This window comes from Brachionichthys hirsutus, chromosome 4 (genome assembly GCF_040956055.1).
Source record: "Brachionichthys hirsutus isolate HB-005 chromosome 4, CSIRO-AGI_Bhir_v1, whole genome shotgun sequence".
In the NCBI taxonomy this organism is placed as follows: Eukaryota; Metazoa; Chordata; class Actinopteri; order Lophiiformes; family Brachionichthyidae; genus Brachionichthys; species Brachionichthys hirsutus.
The window spans coordinates 993,549-1,017,408 of NC_090900.1; the positions used below are offsets into that span (position 1 = coordinate 993,549).

General features: G+C 51.4%; 3 protein-coding genes across 3 annotated transcripts; 1 reads left to right on the top strand and 2 right to left on the bottom strand.

Moving 5' to 3' along the window:
- Positions 1-3,339: 3,339 nt before the first annotated feature.
- On the top strand, positions 3,340-9,352 carry LOC137918004 (VIP36-like protein). Its single transcript, XM_068760747.1, has 8 exons — positions 3,340-3,517; positions 4,578-4,696; positions 4,821-4,938; positions 5,142-5,224; positions 6,350-6,511; positions 6,802-6,916; positions 7,028-7,150; positions 8,582-9,352. The coding sequence occupies exons 1-8, from the start codon at positions 3,340-3,342 to the stop codon at positions 8,722-8,724; spliced, it is 1,041 nt and encodes a 346-aa protein (XP_068616848.1). The 3' UTR covers positions 8,725-9,352.
- A 1,235-nt stretch (positions 9,353-10,587) lies between these two features.
- On the bottom strand, positions 10,588-12,308 carry uqcc3 (ubiquinol-cytochrome c reductase complex assembly factor 3). Its single transcript, XM_068738764.1, has 2 exons — positions 12,121-12,308; positions 10,588-10,844 (listed from the first exon to the last, which is right to left on the bottom strand). The coding sequence occupies exons 1-2, from the start codon at positions 12,226-12,228 to the stop codon at positions 10,668-10,670; spliced, it is 285 nt and encodes a 94-aa protein (XP_068594865.1). The 5' UTR covers positions 12,229-12,308; the 3' UTR covers positions 10,588-10,667.
- Positions 12,309-15,154: 2,846 nt separating this feature from the next.
- On the bottom strand, positions 15,155-21,990 carry ptar1 (protein prenyltransferase alpha subunit repeat containing 1). Its single transcript, XM_068760748.1, has 7 exons — positions 21,893-21,990; positions 20,457-20,626; positions 20,289-20,355; positions 19,657-19,761; positions 19,216-19,450; positions 18,151-18,440; positions 15,155-17,109 (listed from the first exon to the last, which is right to left on the bottom strand). Exons 1-7 carry the CDS (start codon positions 21,988-21,990, stop codon positions 16,782-16,784), a joined length of 1,293 nt encoding a protein of 430 aa, XP_068616849.1. The 3' UTR covers positions 15,155-16,781.
- Positions 21,991-23,860: the final 1,870 nt, after the last annotated feature.

The following is a 23,860-nucleotide window of genomic DNA, read 5'->3' on the forward strand; positions in this document are numbered from 1 at the left end:
CACACACAGAACCACACACACACAGAAACACACACACAGAACCACTCACACACAGAACCACTCACACACAGAACCACTCACACACAGAACCACACACACACAGAACCACTCACACACAGAACCACACACACACACAGAACCACACACACACAGAACCACACACACAGAACCACACACACACAGAACCACACACACAGAACCACTCACACACAGAACCACTCACACACAGAACCACTCACACACAGAACCACACACACACACAGAACCACACACACACAGAACCACACACACACAGAACCACACACACAGAACCACTCACACACAGAACCACTCACACACAGAACCACACACACACAGAACCACTCACACACAGAACCACACACACACACAGAACCACACACACACAGAACCACACACACAGAACCACACACACACAGAACCACACACACAGAACCACACACACACAGAAACACACACACACAGAACCACACACACACAGAAACACACACACAGAACCACTCACACACAGAACCACTCACACACAGAACCACTCACACACAGAACCAGACACACACAGAACCACTCACACACAGAACCACACACACACACAGAACCACACACACACAGAACCACACACACAGAACCACACACACACAGAACCACACACACAGAACCACACACACACAGAACCACACACACACAGAAACACACACACACAGAACCACACACACACAGAAACACACACAGAACCACTCACACACAGAACCACTCACACACAGAACCACTCACACACAGAACCACACACACACAGAACCACTCACACACAGAACCACACACACACACAGAACCACACACACACAGAACCACACACACAGAACCACACACACACAGAACCACACACACACAGAAACACACACACACAGAACCACACACACACAGAAACACACACACAGAACCACTCACACACAGAACCACACACACACAGAACCACACACACACAGAACCAGGCACACACAGAACCACACACACACACAGAAACACTCACACACAGAACCACACACACAGAACCACACACACACAGAACCACTCACACACAGAAACACACACACACAGAACCACTCACACACAGAACCACACACACACACACACAGAACCACTCACACACAGAACCACTCACACACAGAACCACTCACACACAGAACCACTCACACACAGAACCACTCACACACAGAAACACACACACACAGAAACACACACACACAGAACCACGCACACACAGAACCACACACACACACAGAAACACTCACACACAGAACCACACACACACAGAAACACACACACAGAACCACACACACACAGAAACACACACACACAGAAACACACACACACAGAACCACACACACACAGAAACACACACACAGAACCACACACACACAGAAACACACACACACAGAACCACACACACACAGAACCACACACACACAGAACCACACACACACAGAAACACACACACAGAACCACACACACACAGAAACACACACACACAGAAACACACACACAGAACCACACACAGAACCACACACACACAGAACCACACACACACTCACACACAGAAACACACACACAGAAACACACACACACAGAAACACACACACACAGAACCACACACACACAGAAACACACACACACAGAACCACACACACACAGAAACACACACACACAGAACCACACACACACAGAAACACACACACAGAACCACAAACACACAGAAACACACACACACAGAAACACTCACACACTCACACCCAGAACCACACACACACAGAACCACACACACACAGAAACACACACACAGAACCACACGCACACAGAAACACACACACACAGAAACACACACACAGAACCACACACACACAGAACCACACACACACAGAAACACACACACAGAACCACACACACACAGAAACACACACACACAGAAACACACACACAGAACCACACACACACAGAAACACACACACAGAAACACACACACACAGAAACACACACACAGAACCACACACACACAGAAACACACACACACAGAAACACACACACACAGAAACACACACACAGAACCACACACACACAGAACCACACACACACAGAAACACACACACAGAACCACACACACACAGAAACACACACACACAGAACCACACACACACAGAACCACACACACACAGAACCACACACACACAGAAACACACACACAGAACCACACACACACAGAAACACACACACACAGAAACACACACACAGAACCACACACACACAGAACCACACACAGAACCACACACACACAGAACCACACACACACTCACACACAGAAACACACACACAGAAACACACACACACAGAAACACACACACACAGAACCACACACACACAGAACCACACACACACAGAAACACACACACACAGAACCACACACACACAGAAACACACACACAGAACCACAAACACACAGAAACACACACACACAGAAACACTCACACACTCACACCCAGAACCACACACACACAGAACCACACACACACAGAAACACACACACAGAACCACACGCACACAGAAACACACACACACAGAAACACACACACAGAACCACACACACACAGAACCACACACACACAGAAACACACACACAGAACCACACACACACAGAAACACACACACACAGAAACACACACACAGAACCACACACACACAGAAACACACACACAGAAACACACACACACAGAAACACACACACAGAACCACACACACACAGAAACACACACACAGAACCACACACACACAGAACCACACACACACAGAAACACACACACAGAACCACACACACACAGAAACACACACACACAGAAACACACACACACAGAAACACACACACACAGAAACACACACACAGAACCACACACACACAGAAACACACACAAACGCCACACAGGAAGGCCTCCGGGTGGATCTGAACCAAATATGATCCATGTTTAAGGATCCGATCAGTAACACGTCCTCCACTGGAGCTTCACTGCAACGCTGATCAATGTTTGGTGTTTAATAAACAACGATCATAATGATGGCAGAGAGAACAGCCTGAAATCAGTTCTCATACATTGATTCTTCGGTCTCACGTGTAACGCACGGACATAAAGTAATAGCCGCGTTACTGCAATGCTCTTATTTTTACGTCTTAAACTCGCTGTTTCCGGTTCGTCGCAGGGATTTTATTTTTTTAATCAGTAACCGGAAGTGTCCTTCTTGCGCCTCCGGTTGAACCACGTGACTCGTGGCAGCGTAAAGATGGTTTCCGCCGAACGTGAATCGAGCCCTGATCGATCGGGAAGCGCCGGCTTCGGCTGGAGGAGCAGCCGGAAGCTGCTCTGCCTGCTTCTGGCCGGCTGCTCGCTGGCGGGCCGGTCTGTGGCGGACGAGCAGGACTTCCTGAAGCAGGAGTATTCTCTGGTGAAGCCCTACCGCGGTAAGAAGCTCACCGATCAGCAGCGATCAATAGCGATCAATAGCGATCGATCCGTATTAACGTAGCATTCCGGTGACGTAACGAAGCACTCCAAAGTACTCATCTCAGCTAATGTCACGACACGGGACAACGTGTATTTAAACTGCAAGAGTATGTTGGTAAATACTGGGTCGTCCGAAGGTCGAGAGGGTTCGATTCCCGTCTGCGTTCTGACCTGGCTGCTCTTGTGTCTGCGTTCCGACCCGGCTGCTCTTGTGTCTGCGTACACGTCTGCGTACCGACCCGACTGCGCTTGTGTCTGCGTATGCGTCTGCGTACCGACCCGGCTGCTCTTGTGTCTGCGTAGCGACCCGGCTGCTCTTGTGTCTGCGTACCCGTCTGCGTACCGACCCGGCTGTTCTTGTGTCTGCGTACCCGTCTGCGTACCGACCCGGCTGCTCTTGTGTCTGCGTACCCGTCTGCGTTCCGACCCGGCTGCTCTTGTGTCTGCGTACGCGTCTGCGTACCAACCCGACTGCTTACGCGTCTGCGTACCGACCTGGCTGCGCTTGTGTCTGCGTAGCGACCCGGCTGCTCTTGTGTCTGCGTACCCGTCTGCGTACCGACCCGGCTGCTCTTGTGTCTGCATTCCGACCCGGCTGCTCTTGTGTCTGCGTTCCGACCCGGCTGCGCTTGTGTCTGCGTACCCGGCTGCTCTTGTGTCTGCGTACCCATCTGCGTACCGACCCGGCTGCTCTTGTGTCTGCGTACCTGTCTGCGTAGCGACCCGGCTGCGCTTGTGTCTGCGTTCCGACCCAGCTGCGCTTGTGTCTGCGTTCCGACCCGGCTGCTCTCGTGTCTGCGTACCGACCCGGCTGCTCTTGTGTCTGCGTACCCGTCTGCGTTCTGACCCGGCTGCGCTTGTGTCTGCGTTCCGACCCAGCTGCGCTTGTGTCTGCGTACCCGTCTGCGTTCCGACCCGGCTGCTCTTGTGTCTGCGTACCCGTCTGCGTTCTGACCCGGCTGCTCTTGTGTCTGCGTACCCGTCTGCGTTCCGACCCGGCTGCTCTTGTGTCTGCAGGGCTGAGCTTCTCCAGCTCGTCCCACTGGGACCTGATGGGCACGGCCGTGGTGACGCCGGACTACGTGAGGCTGACGCCGGACCTGCAGAGCAGACAGGGAGCCGTGTGGAGCAGAACTGTAAATCTACTGCGCCAGACTCGCATCATGTCGTTCAGTTCCTAACGAGTTTACACGAGTCCTTCCCCCACCAGGTGGCGCTGCACTCGAACAACCTGCTTGTCTTCGTTTCTTTGTTCTCCAGCCGTTATTCTTGCGGGACTGGGAGCTTCAGGTCAAGTTTAAGATCCAAGGCAAAGACAAGAAGAACTTTAACGGGGATGGATTGGCTCTCTGGTTAACCAAACATCGGATGCAGAATGGTGAGGGAGACGTCTGGTACGGGGCGTTCACGGGGGGGGGGGGGTCCCTGTTCCAATGCTAGCTGCTAATTAAACCCTAAACCCTAAATGACGGAGCAGCAAGAAGAACGGCTGGCAGGAATCTCCTACGTTTGCTACCGGACACCATGACGACTGTCACTATGACGACTGTCGCTATGACGACCGTCGCTCTGTCTTCACAGGTCCTGTGTTCGGGAACATGGACCAGTTCGTTGGGCTCGGAATATTTGTGGACACTTACCCCAATGCAGACAAAAAGCATGATGTGAGTGAGAGGCGGAGCTTGTGCTTCACGCCTAAGAACACGTTCACACACACACAGGAGTTGTAGTCGTTTCTACTGGCACCGTGTGCTCCTCTTAAATATGCAGAGGACACGGCGTGGAACGCAGCTAGCACCGCAGCTAGCACCACAGCTAGCACCGCGGCTAGCACCGCAGCTAGCTGTCCCGTCTCCTACGTGCTCAGATTGGCTCGACGGGCTCGCTCTGCGTCTCGGTGCATGAAGGAGCCGCGGTTGGGTCTCACCGGCTCCCCGTCTGATCTGTTGGGTCTCACCGGCTCCCCGTCTGATCTGTTGGGTCTCACCGGCTCCCCGTCTGATCTGTTGGGTCTGACCGGCTCCCCGTCTGATCTGTTGGGTCTGACCGGCTCCCCGTCTGATCTGTTGGGTCTGACCGGCTCCCCGTCTGATCTGTTGGGTCTGACCGGCTCCCCGTCTGATCTGTTGGGTCTGACCGGCTCCCCGTCTGATCTGTTGGGTCTGACCGGCTCCCCGTCTGATCTGTTGGGTCTGACCGGCTCCCCGTCTGATCTGTTGGGTCTGACCGGCTCCCCGTCTGATCTGTTGGGTCTGACCGGCTCCCCGTCTGATCTGTTGGGTCTGACCGGCTCCCCGTCTGATCTGTTGGGTCTGACCGGCTCCCCGTCTGATCTGTTGGGTCTCACCGGCTCCCCGTCTGATCTGTTGGGTCTGACCGGCTCCCCGTCTGATCTGTTGGGTCTGACCGGCTCCCCGTCTGATCTGTTGGGTCTGACCGGCTCCCCGTCTGATCTGTTGGGTCTGACCGGCTCCCCGTCTGATCTGTTGGGTCTGACCGGCTCCCCGTCTGATCTGTTGGGTCTGACCGGCTCCCCGTCTGATCTGTTGGGTCTGACCGGCTCCCCGTCTGATCTGTTGGGTCTGACCGGCTCCCCGTTTGATCTGTTGGGTCTGACCGGCTCCCCGTCTGATCTGTTGGGTCTGACCGGCTCCCCGTCTGATCTGTTGGGTCTGACCGGCTCCCCGTCTGATCTGTTGGGTCTGACCGGCTCCCCGTCTGATCTGTTGGGTCTCACCGGCTCCCCGTCTGATCTGTTGGGTCTCACCGGCTCCCTGTCTGATCTGCAGAGAGCCTTCCCGTACGTGTCGGTGATGCTGGGAAACGGGACCCTGTCCTACGACCACGATCAGGACGGACGGCCCACTGAGCTCGGGGGGTGTGCGGCGGCGGCTCGGAACTCGATCCACGACTCCTTCCTCCTGGTCAGATACTCCAGAAGGAGACTGACGGTATGAAACCGTCTGATCGCTGAAGGTTCCGTGACGTTCTTGTGGATGTTAGAACCCGGAGACGTATGTTCTTGATTTGTCTCAAAGTGACCGTTCCCATGAACCCTCCCCTCCCGTCTTCCGTTGGGACAGAGACTCCTGATTAGTTTGCATTCTGAGCGGTTAAATGTTTATCACTGCAACGGAGCGATTCTCAGGTTACAGAATCCTCCTCGGAGGTTCTGAAGAGCGAAATAAAAATAGCAGTAGAGTGTCTTCAGGGGGCGTCACCGAGCACGTTGTCCCCCCAGGTCATGGTGGACGTGGACGGGAAGCAGCAGTGGAAGGACTGCGCTGACATCGCAGGTCTGCGTCTACCGCTGGGGTACTTCTGGGGGGCTTCCTCCGCCACCGGAGACTTGTCAGGTAGGAAATCTCCAGAACCGCCTCCAATTAAATATCGTGGAATGTAAATGTATATTTGTGATCAAACAGCAGAAATGTTTGTGAATTAGTGGCTCGCGTATTCCACTCCAGATAACCACGACATCATCTCCATGAAGTTGTACCAGTTAACGGCAGAGAAGATGTCTGAGGAGGAAGAGGAAGAGGAGGGGGAGGAGCCAACCCTTCCCAGTGTCGAAATGACCCAGTTCAAAGGTACAAGCCTGATTCCAAAAAGGTCGGGAATGTTCAAAGGAAATAACCCGCGGATCATTTATCCGGTACTTTTATAAATATATCCTTACGACGCGTCTCTGAGCAGCTTCACTGATGATGATGGATCAAAGGGCTGTACGGAGGAGGACTCCATGAGTCACCAGGCATCAGGTTTACGTTCACGCTTTACACATTTAGAATCTCGTCTTTCTAAAATGATGCAGCTCGTCTGACTGTTGCCTTCAAACGCTGCAGCTTCTATGAGGAGACGTTTGATGTGGTGAAAGGAGATCAGGTGGGGAACCTGAAGGCAACCTTAGTTACTCATGAGTAACCTTAGTTACTCATGAGTAACCTTAGTTACTCTGAGTAACTAAGGTTACTCAGAGTAACTAGGGTTGCTCCAATAGCAGGTGTTAAATTCAGCAGGAATCTGACCATCCCACTTCCAGCGGAAGTTTAAAACGCCAAAGATATTGTTGAATACAGGATTTTTTATACTTTGATACTTTATACTAGGGGTCGGGAACCTATGGCTCTTTTGATGATCGCATATGGCTCGCGCACCGATTTAAAAAATAAATAAATAATAAAAAAAAAAGTTTTTTCATTTTTTATTTTATTAACAAAGCTTCCCAGTACAAACTCACTGAAAAGATCTTATACAAAACATTAGCATTTTCCGAGGTCAACGAAGAAGGAAAAATTCCGCCCTGAGCCTGGGCTGCCACTTTAAAAGTAGGCCGTCATCCCGCCATTAGGGGTGGGCGTGGCCAGCTGTGTGCACGGTGGCAGAGTGGACTTTGTTTGGCTCCACCTTAATTCCAGATTACTACTATTTTAATGTATTCTTACCTGGGACCTTCTTTTGGAATAAACGTGTGAAAAAGACGGGGCCCTGCGTTTGCTTCAAGAGGGCAACACTTGCTTTTTGGTTTTCTCTCGGCTGTGTATTATTACGTTGGGCTCCAGCCCCCCCTCGTCCTGTGTGCAGCTCCAGGTGTAAATGATCAATTCAACCATCGCACCGTCTCTGTTCTCTGCTTTCTGGGCTCCGCTCACGTTAGTCCGTAACGTTCAGAGGCTTATTATACTAGTTTATTACCTGCTTACCGCTTATACTGACGTTTAGCTGAATTCACGTTTAAAATATATAAATGTCCAGACCTTTTGCTTTCATGGCTCTTAGTCAGAAAGGTTCCCGACCCCTGCTTTAGACCGTCAAACATTTCAGGAATTCTTGTAAAAACCCGGCGCCAGACGCTTCAGGAGCGTTGTCGATGTCGACCCTTCCACTGAACCTCAGAGAACATTCTAAAACTGTTTGGATTGTTTTTAAAACGGCGTAATGCTCCTTTTACGAAGCTTCTAAAGTGGAAACGCTGCCTCTGTTTCAGCGCCGTTTGTTTCTGTGATCCTCTTGCTTTGCAGTTGAGGTTGAGGAGGGAGGGGGCAGCGGAGTCCACTTCTTCTTCACCGTCCTCTTCTCTATCCTGGGCCTCGGCGTGCTCGCCGTGGTCGGGCTGGCCGTCTACGCCCGCTGGAAGGAGAACAGACGCAAGCGGTTTTACTGATCACAGAACAATTGATCCACGATGAGTCCTAGAATGTGTTTGTCTTCATCAGCAGGAGGCGCCGTCATTGGAAGGACTTTAAAAGCTTTAATTGAATTAGTCAGTGAACGAGCGTCGGGGTCTGAAGCTGTGAACGATCAGGAGCAGCTGGGAATGTTAGGCTCGTCTTTTTGTTCAATTCTTTTAGTGGAACTTTCACGTTCAAAATCCTTTCCCAAGTCCGAACTTTCAACGCAGGAACGGACACGCTGTATTTCTAAAATGTTGGCCCACGTGAGCTTTTGATTTCTCTGAACAAGCAGGAAGAAGAGACAAACTAAAAAATGTTAAGAATCCATCTGAGATGCTGCTTGTACTTTCCTGCCATGTGACGTTTAGCATGCAGTTACCTCTGGGGGCCACTGGGGGCCGCCGGTGTGCAGCTGCATCCTGACGTGTAGCTGCTGGTTGGACCGGCCAACCTGTGGATCAACGTCTCGACACTGAACGAGTCGAACGGCACCGAGAACCTCGTCAGGCACAGCTCCCGCGTCCTGGGTGGATCCGTAAGACGGGGCGTCGTCTGCGGTGGGCGGGGCGTCGTCTACGGTGGGCGGGGCGTCGTCTACGGAGGACGGGGCGTCTGCGGAGGATGGGGCGTCGTCTACGGAGGACGGGGCGTCGTCTGCGGAGGACGGGGCGTCGTCTGCGGAGGGCGGGGCGTCGTCTGCCGAGGGCGGGGCATCGTCTGCCGAGGGCGGGGCGTCGTCTGCCGAGGGCGGGGCGTCGTCTGCCGAGGGCGGGGCGTCGTCTGCCGAGGGCGGGGCGTCGTCTGCCGAGGGCGGGGCGTCGTCTACCGAGGGCAGGGCGTCGTCTACCGAGGGCGGGGCGTCGTCTACCGAGGGCGGGGCGTCGTTTACCGAGGGCGGGGCGTCGTCTACCGAGGGCGGGGCGTCGTTCAGAGACGGTCGAGCTGCCTGAAGTGCCTCACTCGGAAAATAAACACTAATACCGGTACTTGAAATCCCGCTTTCTACAGATGTGAATCCCCGTTAGTTAGTTTAGTTAGCTGGTTGGTTGGTTTAGTTTAGTTGAGGACAGACCGGTCCTCTTTTATTTCTCTCGGTTTGTTTATTTAGCCATTTTGTGTATATATTTGGGGGCCTTGGAATCCGTCCGGGGGGAACAGATGTAAAATAGCCTTTTGGCTAATTCTGGCACATTTACAGGAACGTTTAATCTGTGCTGTCCCTGTTAAATAAACGAATAAGAGAAAATCAGCTTTTGATTCGAGTGAATATGAGTGTTTAGTTTTTTTAGAGAATATAAATTGGTGCCTTTCCTTCGTCGAACTTGTTCCTGGATGAAACCATTCGACTGATTGGTTGATCCTCGGCGTGGAGGCGTGTCATCCCGACGCTCCCCTGCGCAGCTCTACTTCCACACCTTCTCTTTCCAGGTATTTCTATTTCTCTCCTTCAAACCGTTGGAGAATAACTGATGTTCTGCTTCCCACGTCTAGAGACTGCTTAAACCCGAGTGAAACTACTACTGACATTAAGAGTACTACTGTAGTATCAACGTGAGTTAGAGCCACTTTGGAGTAATTGAACGTGTTGACCCGGGCCTGCTGTAGAACGTCTCGGTGACCAATCGGCTGTCAGTAAATAAAGACCCGGGTTCTCTTTAGACGGCCTCAAATCCTCCGTTGGATCTTCTTCCTCATTTAGGCCATCAGAAATGGTGACAGGCCTACGGTGAGGATCGGCGAAGCTGTGACGACCGATCGATCCGTTTCATGTCCACCGGAGCAGCCTGACGACGGCAGGTTGGCCTCGGACGGATTCTAAAGTCGGTTTAGTCTAATACGGAACCAGAGAGATGGAGAATTAACGTTTTATTTGGTTTAGAAGTCCCGGTTCTGGGTCTGCACCGGACCTGAATGGATGTGTGCACGTCCGACGTCACCTAACGGAGACGCCGTCCCCGCGGGATGTCCCGGCGGCCTTCGTCCCGGCGCGCCGTCCGTGCTCTCTGGCTAGATTCGCTTTGGTTTCAGCAGCGTCCTTCAGCGCTCGCGTGAACAGAGCGCTCCTCTTCCTCGACTCGTCCGTTCTCTCCGGGTTTGATTCAGGCAGATGCTAATGGAGGTACGACAAGAAGTACATGAACGCAGTAGATGAGTACACCAAGCTGCGTAAAGACAGTCAGAGATTACACAATGTCTTCGCTCTACGGTGTCAAAGTTCGTTTTAGCTGAACGTAGTCCTGGTAGCCATGGAGACGTACTGAAGTAAAAACACGTGATTTATGATCCTATCAAGGACGCAGTAAAATCAGACATTAGTAAACGATTCTATTCTGAAACACGGACACCAAGTCTGTCTGCAGAGGGATGGAGAGAATGTGGAACGGAGGTGAAGAATCGAGTGCCGGAGTATCAGGAGTGATAGGAGAGTCAGCGAGGACGAAGGGACGGTGGTGAGGACAGCCATGATGGACGGCTCAGAGACAGTGGTGAGGACAGCCATGATGGACGGCTTAGAGACAGCGGTGAGGACAGCCATGATGGACGGCTCAGAGACAGACATGAGGGACGGCTTAGAGACAGTGGTGAGGACAGCCATGATGGACGGCTGAGAGACAGTGGTGAGGACAGCCATGATGGACGGCTTAGAGACAGTGGTGAGGACAGCCATGATGGACGGCTTAGAGACAGTGGTGAGGACAGCCATGATGGACGGCTTAGAGACAGTGGCTCTGAGCTAAAGACAGGAGGCGGAGCTAGAAGTGGAGGAGATGAAGATGCTGAGGTTCTCCTTGGAGTGACCAGGTTGGACAGGATTAGAAATGAGACAATAAGAGGGACATTTTGGAAACAAGGTCAGAGAGGACAGACTTTGATGGTTTGGACATGTCCAGAGGAGAGACAGGGACTATATCGGTAGAAGGATGCTGAGGATGGAACTGCCAGGGAACAGGACTAGAGGACGACCCAGGAGAAGAGACATGGACGTAGTGAGGGAGGACATGAGAGTGGCTGGTGTTGGGGAGGACGATGCAAAGGACAGGGTGAAGTGGAGATGGTTGGTTTGCTGTGGCGACCCCTCATGGGACAAGAAGAAAGTGCAGTTGTTTTAGTAGTACTATTAGTACAATAATTGTAGTAGTAGTAGTATTAGTACAATAATTGTAGTAGTAGTAGTAGTAGTAGTAGTAGTACAATAATTGTAGTAGTACTAATAGTACAATAATTGTAGTAGTAGTAGTAGTAGTACAATAATTGTAGTAGTAGTAGTAGTATTAGTACAATAATTGTAGTAGTAGTAGTAGTAGACTCAGAAACACGCTGGCGGGTTCTCCGTTAAACTACAGGTAACGGCGTTACGTTACGTTACATGTCGTTATTTTCCGAACCTTCATGCTCCGGTCTTCCTCCGGAACGATCCCAGCCCAGAGCCCGTACCCGAGCACCAGCACGCCGAGCACGGCCGACAGGTTCACCGGGGTCCACAGGCCGCCCATCCCGGTCTGCAGCGCAGGAGCCAGCCGCCGTTCTTCTTCGCTGTTTATTGGCAGCTTCCGGCTTCAACCAGTAGTTCTTCTTCTTGTGCTCTCTGGCGCATTACCGCCACCTACCGGTCGGGAGTGTTCATGGAGTACACTGCCTGGTCTGAGTCCCTCATTGACAATAAACTGATGCTGAATACCCAAAGCTGCCCCAACTCCATTATTCCTGTCCTTGATGCATAACGTTTCCTTTATTGATCTGTTTCCTCACGCTTATTATTATTATTATTATTCTCACACTTCCTCAAAGAATAACAGAGGAGGAGTCGGACTAGCGTGTAACTTATGGCGATTATCGTCCATCCGTCCATCCATCCATCCATCCGTCCGTCTTCCACCGCTGATCCGGGGAAGGTGACGGAGGCAACAGTCTCAGTGGGAATTTCCTGACCCCCCCCCCCCCCCCCCCCCCAGCTCTCCCGAGGGGGGGGGGGGGTCAGGAAATTCCCAGGCCAGTACAGCGTGTAATGGAAAATTAGGGGGGGGCGGAGGGGGCCTGGCAGGGTGTGGATAAGCACCCCCAAACCCGAGACCCGATAGATCAGGTCTCTCCTCTCCGGGTCGGTGAGGGACGGATGGAGCGGGAGGTGGACAGACGGACGGGTGAGGGACGGATGGAGCGGGAGGTGGACAGACGGACGGGTGAGGGACGGATGGAGCGGGAGGTGGACAGACGGACGGGTGAGGGACGGATGGAGCGGGAGGTGGACAGACGGACGGGTGAGGGACGGATGGAGCGTAGTCTCCAGGGAGGAGCTGGGAGTAGAGCTGCTGCTCCTCCTCATCGGGAGGAGGAAGACGGAGGAGAGACCGGGAACGCCTCGGGATCCCCGAGCTGGATGAATGGATGAATGGACGGATGAATAGATGGATGAATGGACGGATGAATGGACGGATGAATAGATGGATGAATGGACGGATGAATGGACGGATGAATAGATGGATGAATGGACGGATGAATAGATGGTTGAATGGATGGATAAATGGACGGATGAATAGATGGATGAATGGACGGATGAATGGACGGATGAATAGATGGATGAATGGACGGATGAATGGACGGATGAATAGATGGATGAATGGACGGATGAATGGACGGATGAATAGATGGATGAATGGACGGATGAATGGATGGTTGAATGGACGGATGAATGGACGGATGAATAGATGGATGAATGGACGGATGAATAGATGGTTGAATGGACGGATGAATAGATGGATGAATGGACGGATGAATAGATGGATGAATGGACGGATGAATGGACGGATGAATAGATGGATGAATGGACGGATGAATGGACGGATGAATAGATGGATGAATGGACGGATGAATAGATGGTTGAATGGACGGATGAATGGACGGATGAATAGATGGATGAATGGACGGATGAATGGACGGATGAATAGATGGATGAATGGACGGATGAATGGACGGATGAATAGATGGATGAATGGACGGATGAATGGACGGATGAATAGATGGATGAATGGACGGATGAATGGATGGTTGAATGGACGGATGAATGGACGGATGAATAGATGGATGAATGGACGGATGAATAGATGGTTGAATGGACGGATGAATAGATGGATGAATGGACGGATGAATAGATGGATGAATGGATGGATGAATGGACGGATGAATAGATGGATGAATGGATGGATGAATAGATGGTTGAATGGACGGATGAATAGATGGATGAATGGATGGATGAATAGATGGATGAATAGATGGATGAATGGACGGATGAATAGATGGATAAATGGACGGATGAATAGATGGATGAATGGACGGATGAATAGATGGATGAATGGACGGATGAATAGATGGATGAATGGACGGATGAATAGATGGATGAATGGACGGATGAATAGATGGATGAATGGACGGATGAATGGACGGATGAATAGATGGATGAATGGACGGATGAATAGATGGTTGAATGGACGGATGAATGGACGGATGAATAGATGGATGAATGGACGGATGAATAGATGGATGAATGGACGGATGAATAGATGGATGAATGGACGGATGAATAGATGGATGAATGGATGGATGAATAGATGGATGAATGGACGGATGAATAGATGGATGAATGGACGGATGAATAGATGGTTGAATGGACAGATGAATAGATGGTTGAATGGACGGATGAATAGATGGATGAATGGACGGATGAATAGATGGATGAATGGACGGATGAATAGATGAATGGACGGATGAATAGATGGTTGAATGGACGGATGAATAGATGGATGAATGGACGGATGAATAGATGGATGAATGGACGGATGAATAGATGAATGGACGGATGAATAGATGGATGAATGGACGGATGAAGAGATGGTTGAATGGACGGATGAATAGATGGATGAATAGATGGTTGAATGGACGGATGAATGGATGGATGAATAGATGGATGAATGGACGGATGAATAGATGGATAAATGGACGGATGAATGGACGGATGAATAGATGGATGAATGGACGGATGAATAGATGGTTGAATGGACGGATGAATAGATGGATGAATGGACGGATGAATAGATGGTTGAATGGACGGATGAATAGATGGATGAATGGACAGATGAATAGATGAATGGATGAATGGACGGATGAATGGACGGATGAATAGATGGACAGATGAATAGATGGATGAATGGACGGCTGAATAGATGAATAGATGGACGGATGAATAGATGGATGAATGGACGGATGAATAGATGAACGGATGAATAGATGGATGAATGGACGGCTGAATAGATGAATAGATGGACGGATGAATAGATGGATGAATGGACGGATGAATAGATGGGCTATCGTGAAGCTAAGGCTAACGAGCCACACATTAACAGAAACACTTCGTTGATATCTACAAAATGTTTAATAAAAAGCGATTCAAACAGCATCTCGGCGTCCCGTTTGATCCTTCACTCAGCCTTTGAGATCAAGGGTCGTCCTGTTTGCATCGGTTGTAGCATCATCAGCAGCCACTAGGTGGCAGCACCGTAGAAAGGTTAAGGGTGAGAGTTTTGAGGAGACGCTCTAATGGATCGCTCCTTCGGCTCCGCATGGACACACTTCCTGTCAAAATATAATCCTTTGAAGTGTGTAATACACGAGAATACTGCGTTAAAACAAAACGATTTCCTGTACGCACACATTACTTGGTTTTAGTCCTAATATACGTAAGTGCAGTAGTTCAGCTTTATTTCCTCGGTGAGCAGATGGCAAAACAAATAAATGAAGATGATCCTGTAAACAGACGGTTAATCGGGGGCCGTGGATTACTCAGGGATTACTCTGGGATTACTCAGGGATTACTCTCCACCGAAGGTAACTAGAGAACAAACCAGCACAGGAGCTACGGCGCTCGGCTCAGAGGACACGTTCCTGCATAGGTAGTCTTGTTTTCGACGTTTGCGTTGTAGACGCTAAAGCGCTAACGGCTCCACGTTCAGCCGTCCACGCTCGGTGTCCCGGAGACAAACGCAGCCGTCCCTCCTCCGAAGTTAATCCACGTTTCAGCGAGGAGCGCTAAATCAGCCGTGCGGATCCACGCGTGTGTTCGTCGGGATTCAAGACGGACCCGGGTCAAAGGGCAAACGACGAGGACAGCGCCGACCTCCTTAAAGCCTCGTCCGTTGCACACTACATCTGTCACAGATGAAGCACTTGTAGTCATGGCAACACGTAGCACCAGTGAATGGCCATCGCATCGTTCAAGGGCAAACATCAGCACTGATAACCTCGACTCCGAAGAGAAGACCGAAGCAAACGAAACCGTCCGGACCGGATTCACCACCGACTCGACCGACTCGACCGACTCGACCGACGGACGATCAACGTCCGCCCGTTCAGAGCGGAACCCGTCGGCGTGAACCGAAACAAACAAAGATGATTTACAGAGGATAAAATGATTCGGCTCATTGTTAATCGCATCTCATCCCTGGATGGTTGCCCTGACGACAGCTCAACTAAAGCGTCCTCTACAGGTTTCACTTCACCACGCCCCCTCAAGCCTTCAGCCAATCAGCCAGATCACTCACGAAAAAGAGGAAACAAAGAAAAAAATATTCATCATCTTCAATGAAAGTACTACAATGAAAGTACTACAATGAAAGTAACGCTGAAATGGAAGTCGAACGGGTAAATATTGATCCATTTCCATCACGTTTTCTATTCTGGTTCTCATCTGAGACGTTATTCCTCTTCCAGCTCCGTCTCCTTTCTTGACCTTTTTATGTGAACATAAATTACTTTAAAGCCAAACTGGCAATAAAAGGAAAACCTAAACGCAGAGAGCCAATCAGATCGCAGCGTGCAGAACTCCACTCCGGAGGGGCTCAGACGAAGATCAAGGAAGTCCAGATGTTTCCGTCCTCCCTGAATAAACCAGTAACCCCGGTGACCCCGGTGACCCCAGTGACCTGGGACCAGTAACCCCGGTGACCTGGGACTCTCTCTCTCTCTCTCTCTCTCTCTCTGTCCCTCTGTCCCTCTCTCAAGGCTGCTGGCCGAGGACAGTGTCCAACCACTTCTTGTACGCCAGGGCGAAGCGTCTCTGCTCGGGGTCCCTGCAGGTGTCCAGAGTCCTGCTCACAAAGCTGTCCTCAGAGGACCGATCGGGGGGTTCCGGCAGCAGGACGCCCCTCTTCAGACGCTTGCTGTCACGAGCGTCCGGCAGGGAAGCCCCGTCTACGTCCATGGCGTCCCCCGCGTGCCCGTTCAGGCCGCCCCTCTGAGCGGCTGCTTCCTCGCCGCCTCCGTTGCTGCTGCAGTGCTGCTGATGTCTCCGCCTCCACTGGCACCACAAGTAGAAGACACGCCTCCTGGTGGAAACACACGGACTCAAATCTATCGTACGACTTCAAACAGACGTTCATTAAAAGTGTAGCGTGACGGCCCGCGGGAATGTTCAGCTACGAATCACGCCGCTAACCGTCCCGGCGAGGCCACGCGGGCGCTAGCTGAAAGCTACAAATCACACCGCTAACCGTCCCGGCAAGGCCACGCGGGCGCTAGCTGAAAGCTACAAATCACACCGCTAACCGTCCTGGCGAGGCCACGCGGGCGCTGGCTGAAAGCTACGAATCACACCGCTAACCGTCCTGGCGAGGCCACGCGGGCGCTAGCTGAAAGCTACGAATCACACCGCTAACCGTCCCGGCGAGGCCACGCGGGCGCTAGCTGAAAGCTACGAATCACACCGCTAACCGTCCCGGCGAGGCCACGCGGGCGCTAGCTGAAAGCTACGAATCACACCGCTAACCGTCCCGGCGAGGCCACGCGGGCGCTAGCTGAAAGCTACGAATCACACCGCTAACCGTCCTGGCGAGGCCACGCGGGCGCTAGCTGAAAGCTACGAATCACACCGCTAACCGTCCTGGCGAGGCCACCGAGCTGAAACGCTTCACGTCAAGAGGAAGTCATTCTCATTTCCGGCTGTCGCTAAAGCGGGACGTGGCAAAGGCGCCATTAAAAAGTGAGGCATTCAATATGGCCAAGTACGGCATCCGAATCAAAGTATCGCCAGAAGTATTAGTATCTAGTACATTAGAGATAAGATGATATAATAAATCCTGAGACGAGTTGTTTGCTTTTACGTTACGTTACTAGAAACCAGCGTCCTGCAGTGCAGGATATCTGCAGGATATTTATAGAAAGCTTTATTTGTCATTGTCAACGCAGTACAAGTACAACATTGAAACACGATTCGATGAGTGCGCTTCGACTGCAGCAAATAAATCGCGCTGCCAGGATTACAGGATATCTGCAGGATATTTGTACTTCCCGTAAAAATAAACTGTTGGACAAAGGCAGAGAGACATTCCGGACCGCGGGACAGACGTCTGGACCCTCTGTGGTCTCACCTGTGACTCCAGAGTGTCTCATGTCCAGGGAAGGACTGGATCAGGTCGGAGCACAGCTCCATCTCCAGGAGGACAAGCTGCAGCGCTGTGGGGGGGCCGAGCTGCCCGTCCTCCCCCCCCGGCTGAGGCCTGCTGACGGAGGAGCGCCGGGGGGACGGGGGGGACGCTGGCGTCTGGGACAGCTCCGAGATCAGCTCCTTGAGCAGGAACTGTCGGTAGTGGAAGCCGCTGTGGTCAGAGACGTGCAGGGACACCCACAGACGCATGGAGGACAGCTCATCATGGAACACCTGCGGGAAGGGACAACCAGCATCAGGGGGACGCCGGGCAGACCAGGAGCTTTGATTTATTAAACACCGATACGCATCAATGAGTCCAGATCGAGACAGAACTCTGCTCAGGACCGTCTCTCAGGTTTCCATGACGACACAATTCACCGCGTTTCAAATGAGAGTGGTTCGGGAAGAGAAAGCATCGTCTCCACTCATGGGTTGTCCCCGTCGTCCAGACCTGAACCCCGTCATCAAGACAAGAGCTTGGTCAAAAGTAATGGAACTCAGGAAGGACAAATGTGTCCAAGCTGACGGTGGTCCAAGGAAATATGAAGCTGTCCTTCATAGTGATCTCCAGGGGGACAAGGACGACCTCAAATAGGACACTGCACAGCATTTCACAAAGAGACTGGAGTAGAAAGAGCAGCGCCATGCCCCCCTTGTCCTCGTCCTACCTTGCTGCTGCCCATGCCAATGTCCCCCCCCGTCCTCGTCCTACCTTGCTGCTGCCCATGCCCATGTCCCCCCCGTCCTCGTCCTCGTCCTACCTTGCTGCTGCCCATGCCCGTGTCCCCCCCGTCCTCGTCCTCGTCCTACCTTGCTGCTGCCCATGCCCATGTCCCCCCCGTCCTCGTCCTACCTTGCTGCTGCCCATGCCCATGTCCCCCCCGTCCCCGTCCTCGTCCTCGTCCTACCTTGCTGCTGCCCATGCCCGTGTCCCCCCCGTCCTCGTCCTCGTCCTACCTTGCTGCTGCCCATGCCCGTGTCCCCCCCGTCCTCGTCCTCGTCCTACCTTGCTGCTGCCCATGTGCTGCAGCACCCAGATGCGGTGGCTCCAGGCGTTGTAGTTGCTGGGGTAACGGCCGGCAGCATCACAGCACACTTTCATCTCTTGGTGGAGCGTCCTGGCGAGGCGGTCCCTGAGCTGTTGGCTCCGCCCCTCGTCCGCCTGCTCTCCGTCGTTGTGCTGCAGCTGCAGCTTCCTGCTGCGGCCGAGCTGACGCAGGATCTGCTGCAACACCCAGCGCCTGCATGGAGAGGACAGAAGACGGCGCGGTGCTGAAATGTCCTCGCCGACGACACACGGCGTGAGCGTGTTCACGTCAGGATTTCAGCCAATCACGAGAGCTCCTGACAGACTCAGGTCATCCTGCAACACGTTTCTACCAGGTCGGAGAATGGTACATTCCTGAGCTGTGGATAAACCATGTTTGTGTAAAAAGGGGGGGCTCACCGGTGTATCCATGTCTCTGGGCTCTTGGGGAATCTGGTGAGAGCCAGCTTGCCCAGGTAGAGCTCCTCCTCGGGGTTAACAACGCCACACTGCAGCAGCTCCTTCCTGCAGCAGGAAGCAAGCATGCGTCATCACGCAGCAGAGGAGACATGCGGCTAGAGACACGCGGCTAGAGACACGCGGCTCCACAGCAGAGACATGCGGCTAGAGACACGCGGCTAGAGACACGCGGCTCCACAGCAGAGACATGTGGCTAGAGACACGCGGCTAGAGACACGCGGCTTCACAGCAGAGACACGCGGCTTCACAGCAGAGACATGCGGTTCCACAGAAGAGACACGCGGCTAGAGACACGCGGCTAGAGACATGCGGCTTCACAGCAGAGACACGCGGCTAGAGACATGCGGTTTCACAGCAGAGACATGCGGCTTCACAGCAGAGACATGCGGTTCCACAGAAGAGACACGCGGCTAGAGACACGCGGTTTCACAGCAGAGACATGCGGCTAGAGACACGCGGTTTCACAGCAGAGACATGCGGCTTCACAGAAGAGACACGCGGCTAGAGACACGCGGTTTCACAGCAGAGACATGCGGTTTCGCCGGCTACAGAGCGGCTGGATTTTTCCGTACCTGATATTCCAGGCGGTGGTGAAGTCCGGGTTCAGCAGCAACGCCGTGGACGTGATGTCCACTAGAGCTGAGGGACACAAACGGCGTTTACTTACGGTAGGACATGTCTCCTTATAAAGGGGGACAGAATGCCGCTGAACGGTCTGTCTGTCTCAATCGTTCGGTTACCTTCCCTGTCCAGCCAGTGCCTGCGCCGGCGGTGCAGCAGCAGCTTGCCCTGGACGTACGGCAGCAGGAACTTGACGCACCAGCTCTCGACCCCCAGCTTGTTCTGCACCAACACAATGGGGCTGCGGTTGCAGCGAGCCTCTGGACAGGAGATCACTCCAATCTCATCACTGGGGACGCAAAGACACAATGAGGAGGACGTCTTAAGAGTCCCGTAGCTCACCTGGCCAGGTGCGTTTTAAACCTTTAGTTCAGAACAATCTCCATCTCGGCCTCTCATCTGGTAGAACGTTCCAGATGCTAGCTTGGCTGGAGGCTAAAGATGTTTGCAGCAGAATGAGATGCCACAGCACAGACCGCTGCTCCAGGGGGTGTGTCCATGTCTACACGTGGGTTAGCACATAGCAAGCAGGTACCGGGTCCGGGTGTACCCCACCTCCCGCCCATAACAAGCTGGGAGGGGCTTCTGGCACACGGAGGTAAATGTTTACTGTGAATGTAACAGAGACAGGTGGTTTGTCTGTCAGACTGTTAATGGATCAAATGGATCAAACGGATCAAAGCGTCGTGGTCAAAGAGAGAAGAGAAAAGAAAGGCCGGCCTTTGATGCTCAAAGAATGAACCTCAGATGTTTCTTCACACATTTTAGACTCCGTTTCCATTCCTCTCACCAGCGGACGAGTCTTTCCCGGATAACCTTCTCCCTCACGGGCAGATCAATCCATGAACTGATCACCCTCCTGTCATCTGCTCAAGGATCAATCCAATAAATATTCCCCCAGAGGACCAGTTTCACTGTGAAAAGACATTCCCAGCATGTCCACAGCTCTGAGCTGGGAATGAGCTAAGCGTTCAGGTGATTGATCCGCTAACTGATCGTAAGATAGTTAAACAGTGTAACCTAATTCCAGTTTGGAACACAAATGGTCGTTTTCACTGCTTTTTACATTTAATGTCTGTAATTTTATTAAAATTATAAATTGTCCAGTTAAATAAAAATTCTTTTAAGTTCCTTTAAACCATCGCTTCAAACATTTAGAGCTGCTTTCTACGTGACTGGGGCCAATGAGAGAAAATCAAGTTAGCATAAACATTAGCATAACAATCCCGCTCATTCATAAAGTATTTACTGTGTATCCCGGCGTAGTAAAGTCAGTCGTGTGATTTCCGTTAGAACTGAATCCGGTGAGCAGTGTTCTAATTATTTAACAACAACAGAGGTTAATCTGGCTCATTTAAATACGGCGTTTCTGTGGAAGGCTCGCACGACCGCACCCAGGTAATAGTCGGAGCCCGCCGGCTCGGGCTGTCGCCTGGGTGAGGCTACGCTGGACGTGCTAGCCCCGCCCCAGCCTGCCGACTGTTCACGGACACGGACACGGACGCGGACACGGACACGGACACGGACACGGACACGGACACGGACACGGACGTACATGTTGGGGTTCCTCTTGAAGGCATTCGCGATATCTTTCACAACTCTCTTGACCAAGACGTCCACCTCCCGCTCCGACTCCGCCTCCGCCTCCGCCATCTTTACCAAGCATGAACGTCACTCGGATTTCAAAGATGTTCCGGGTCACAGACGAATACTACGGAAGCCCGGAGGGGCCCTTCTGTGCAAAATCTATGTACCGCTGTCCTATGACGCAATATTTTCGGAAGCAACTCTAAGTAATATTTATCTTGTTATAACTATATATTAGGGATGGGCCGAACAACGCTGGCGCGTCAGCACCGCGTCGAGTGCGCAAGCGCGAAACCCCGGACTGGTGCGCGTATCGCTTTAAGGTCACGTGACCGACCAGGTGTCGTGTGTTTATCAGGAAACAAACCATCGACTTGTTGCGGGTTCTGATGGAGATCACGTGTTTGATTCCCGCTTCGCTCCCACTCATGGATCCTTCTCGGGAATGTGTGAATGAATCCATTTTAGTGTTATTTCATATGATTGAACACTTTGGTTAACAAAATCACACATAAACATTTTAACTCTGAATTTTATTACAGACACATTTGCTATAATTTACATGCCAGCTCTTGAGCATTTACACAAACAAGCTAAATGTGAACCTTCACATGAAGAACTTCACTCAGCAAACAAGTGGAGAAAATGATATTATACAAAGATGGTCAAAGTTTAAGTGAGAGACTAGCAATTGAATAAAGATTAAATATTATTTCACAGGCTAATGTTGGGTTTACAGCATGCAAGTTTTCCCACCTTTTTTTCATTTTGTTTACCTGCAATGATTTTAGATCTACAGCAGAGGTCGCTGTTGAGTGACCAACACAGTGTTAACCCTCTGGCTGCCACTTCCCTGCTTTGAACTCATTGTCATTGATCAAACGACGTTTGTGTCCATCTGATTTTAGCTCGCTCTGGAACTGGATGCTCCAGGCTGCAGATGCCGACACTGTTTCCTTTTTGTTTTTTAGCTTTTACGGAATCTGTTTTCCCTTTGATTTATTTTTTTACTTTGTATTTTAGGACTTTTCTTCATGGTTGCTGTGGCTTTTTGGCTCGTTGTCCCGTGTGGCCATGTTTAAATGTTTTGGAAATGGAAATGAAAAGTCTTTGAAACGTCATTTAATCCGTTGATCTGTGTGATCAGAGGAGACGTCTGTATCCCATCATGCCCCGGGCCTCACAGTGGAGCACCTGTGGTACCTGGCCCACATGCATCGTGTGGCGACTGCTGCGATGACCTCGCAAGGACGGTCACTGCCGAAGTTGATTAACCCATTCAAGTTTTTAAACTCGAACTTGTTCTTTTACTCCGGATTGGGATTTTCAGCTGAAGCTCATTTCTGAGCTTGTTGAATGACGTGTTTCAACCTCTGAGTATTTCGTGTTTCGCCCACATGAGTATTACAAGAAGCATTTATCCTTTGGAACAATATGTTTCTGGCTCAGATAAAAAAGAGGAACGCTTCAGTTCATTCTAATGTACATGTACCCGGTACACGAATACCTAATACAGCCGCTTATAATTCATTCCTGGACCGAGCTCGTATCTAAAATCACTCGAATGTAACATATAAATGAACTGAAAACAATTTAATCTGCAGCAGCGTCACTCAAATCAACGCTGATAATTGTTATATAGATACACACAATGATATACTAAATGATTCTGATGATACCTTACACTTACGTGGATACTTTATGCAGTAATTGTACCTTACAGGTACTTGTACAGGTACTCGTTCTGCCTCTGGAAGGCTTCGTGTTCTTGATAGCATCCACATCGTTGATGGACTCCACTCCTACCGGCGTGTCCCATTACTTACGGACACCACGGTCCTGTTGATGGATCATTTCCTGCTTCATCTCCATCGTCATCATCGTCTTCTCTTCTCACTCCCATCCTCACACTCGCTTTCTTTGGACCCATCACTGA

Bases quoted from the DNA above. Each gene is read 5' to 3' on its own strand.
- LOC137918004 (XM_068760747.1), top strand. From the start codon at position 3,340: ATGGTTTCCGCCGAACGTGAATCGAGCCCTGATCGATCGGGAAGCGCC. The intron at 3,518-4,577 runs GTAAGAAGCTCA...TTGTGTCTGCAG, and splicing joins TCTGGTGAAGCCCTACCGCG to GGCTGAGCTTCTCCAGCTCG. The intron at 5,225-6,349 runs GTGAGTGAGAGG...TCTGATCTGCAG, and splicing joins ATGCAGACAAAAAGCATGAT to AGAGCCTTCCCGTACGTGTC.
- uqcc3 (XM_068738764.1), bottom strand. From the start codon at position 12,228: ATGGGCGGCCTGTGGACCCCGGTGAACCTGTCGGCCGTGCTCGGCGTG. The intron at 10,845-12,120 runs GTTCGGAAAATA...TACCTCCATTAG, and splicing joins AGGAAGACCGGAGCATGAAG to CATCTGCCTGAATCAAACCC.
- ptar1 (XM_068760748.1), bottom strand. From the start codon at position 21,990: ATGGCGGAGGCGGAGGCGGAGTCGGAGCGGGAGGTGGACGTCTTGGTC. The intron at 20,627-21,892 runs GTACGTCCGTGT...TTGCGTCCCCAG, and splicing joins TTCAAGAGGAACCCCAACAT to TGATGAGATTGGAGTGATCT. The intron at 20,356-20,456 runs GTAACCGAACGA...TGTGTCCCTCAG, and splicing joins GCACTGGCTGGACAGGGAAG to CTCTAGTGGACATCACGTCC.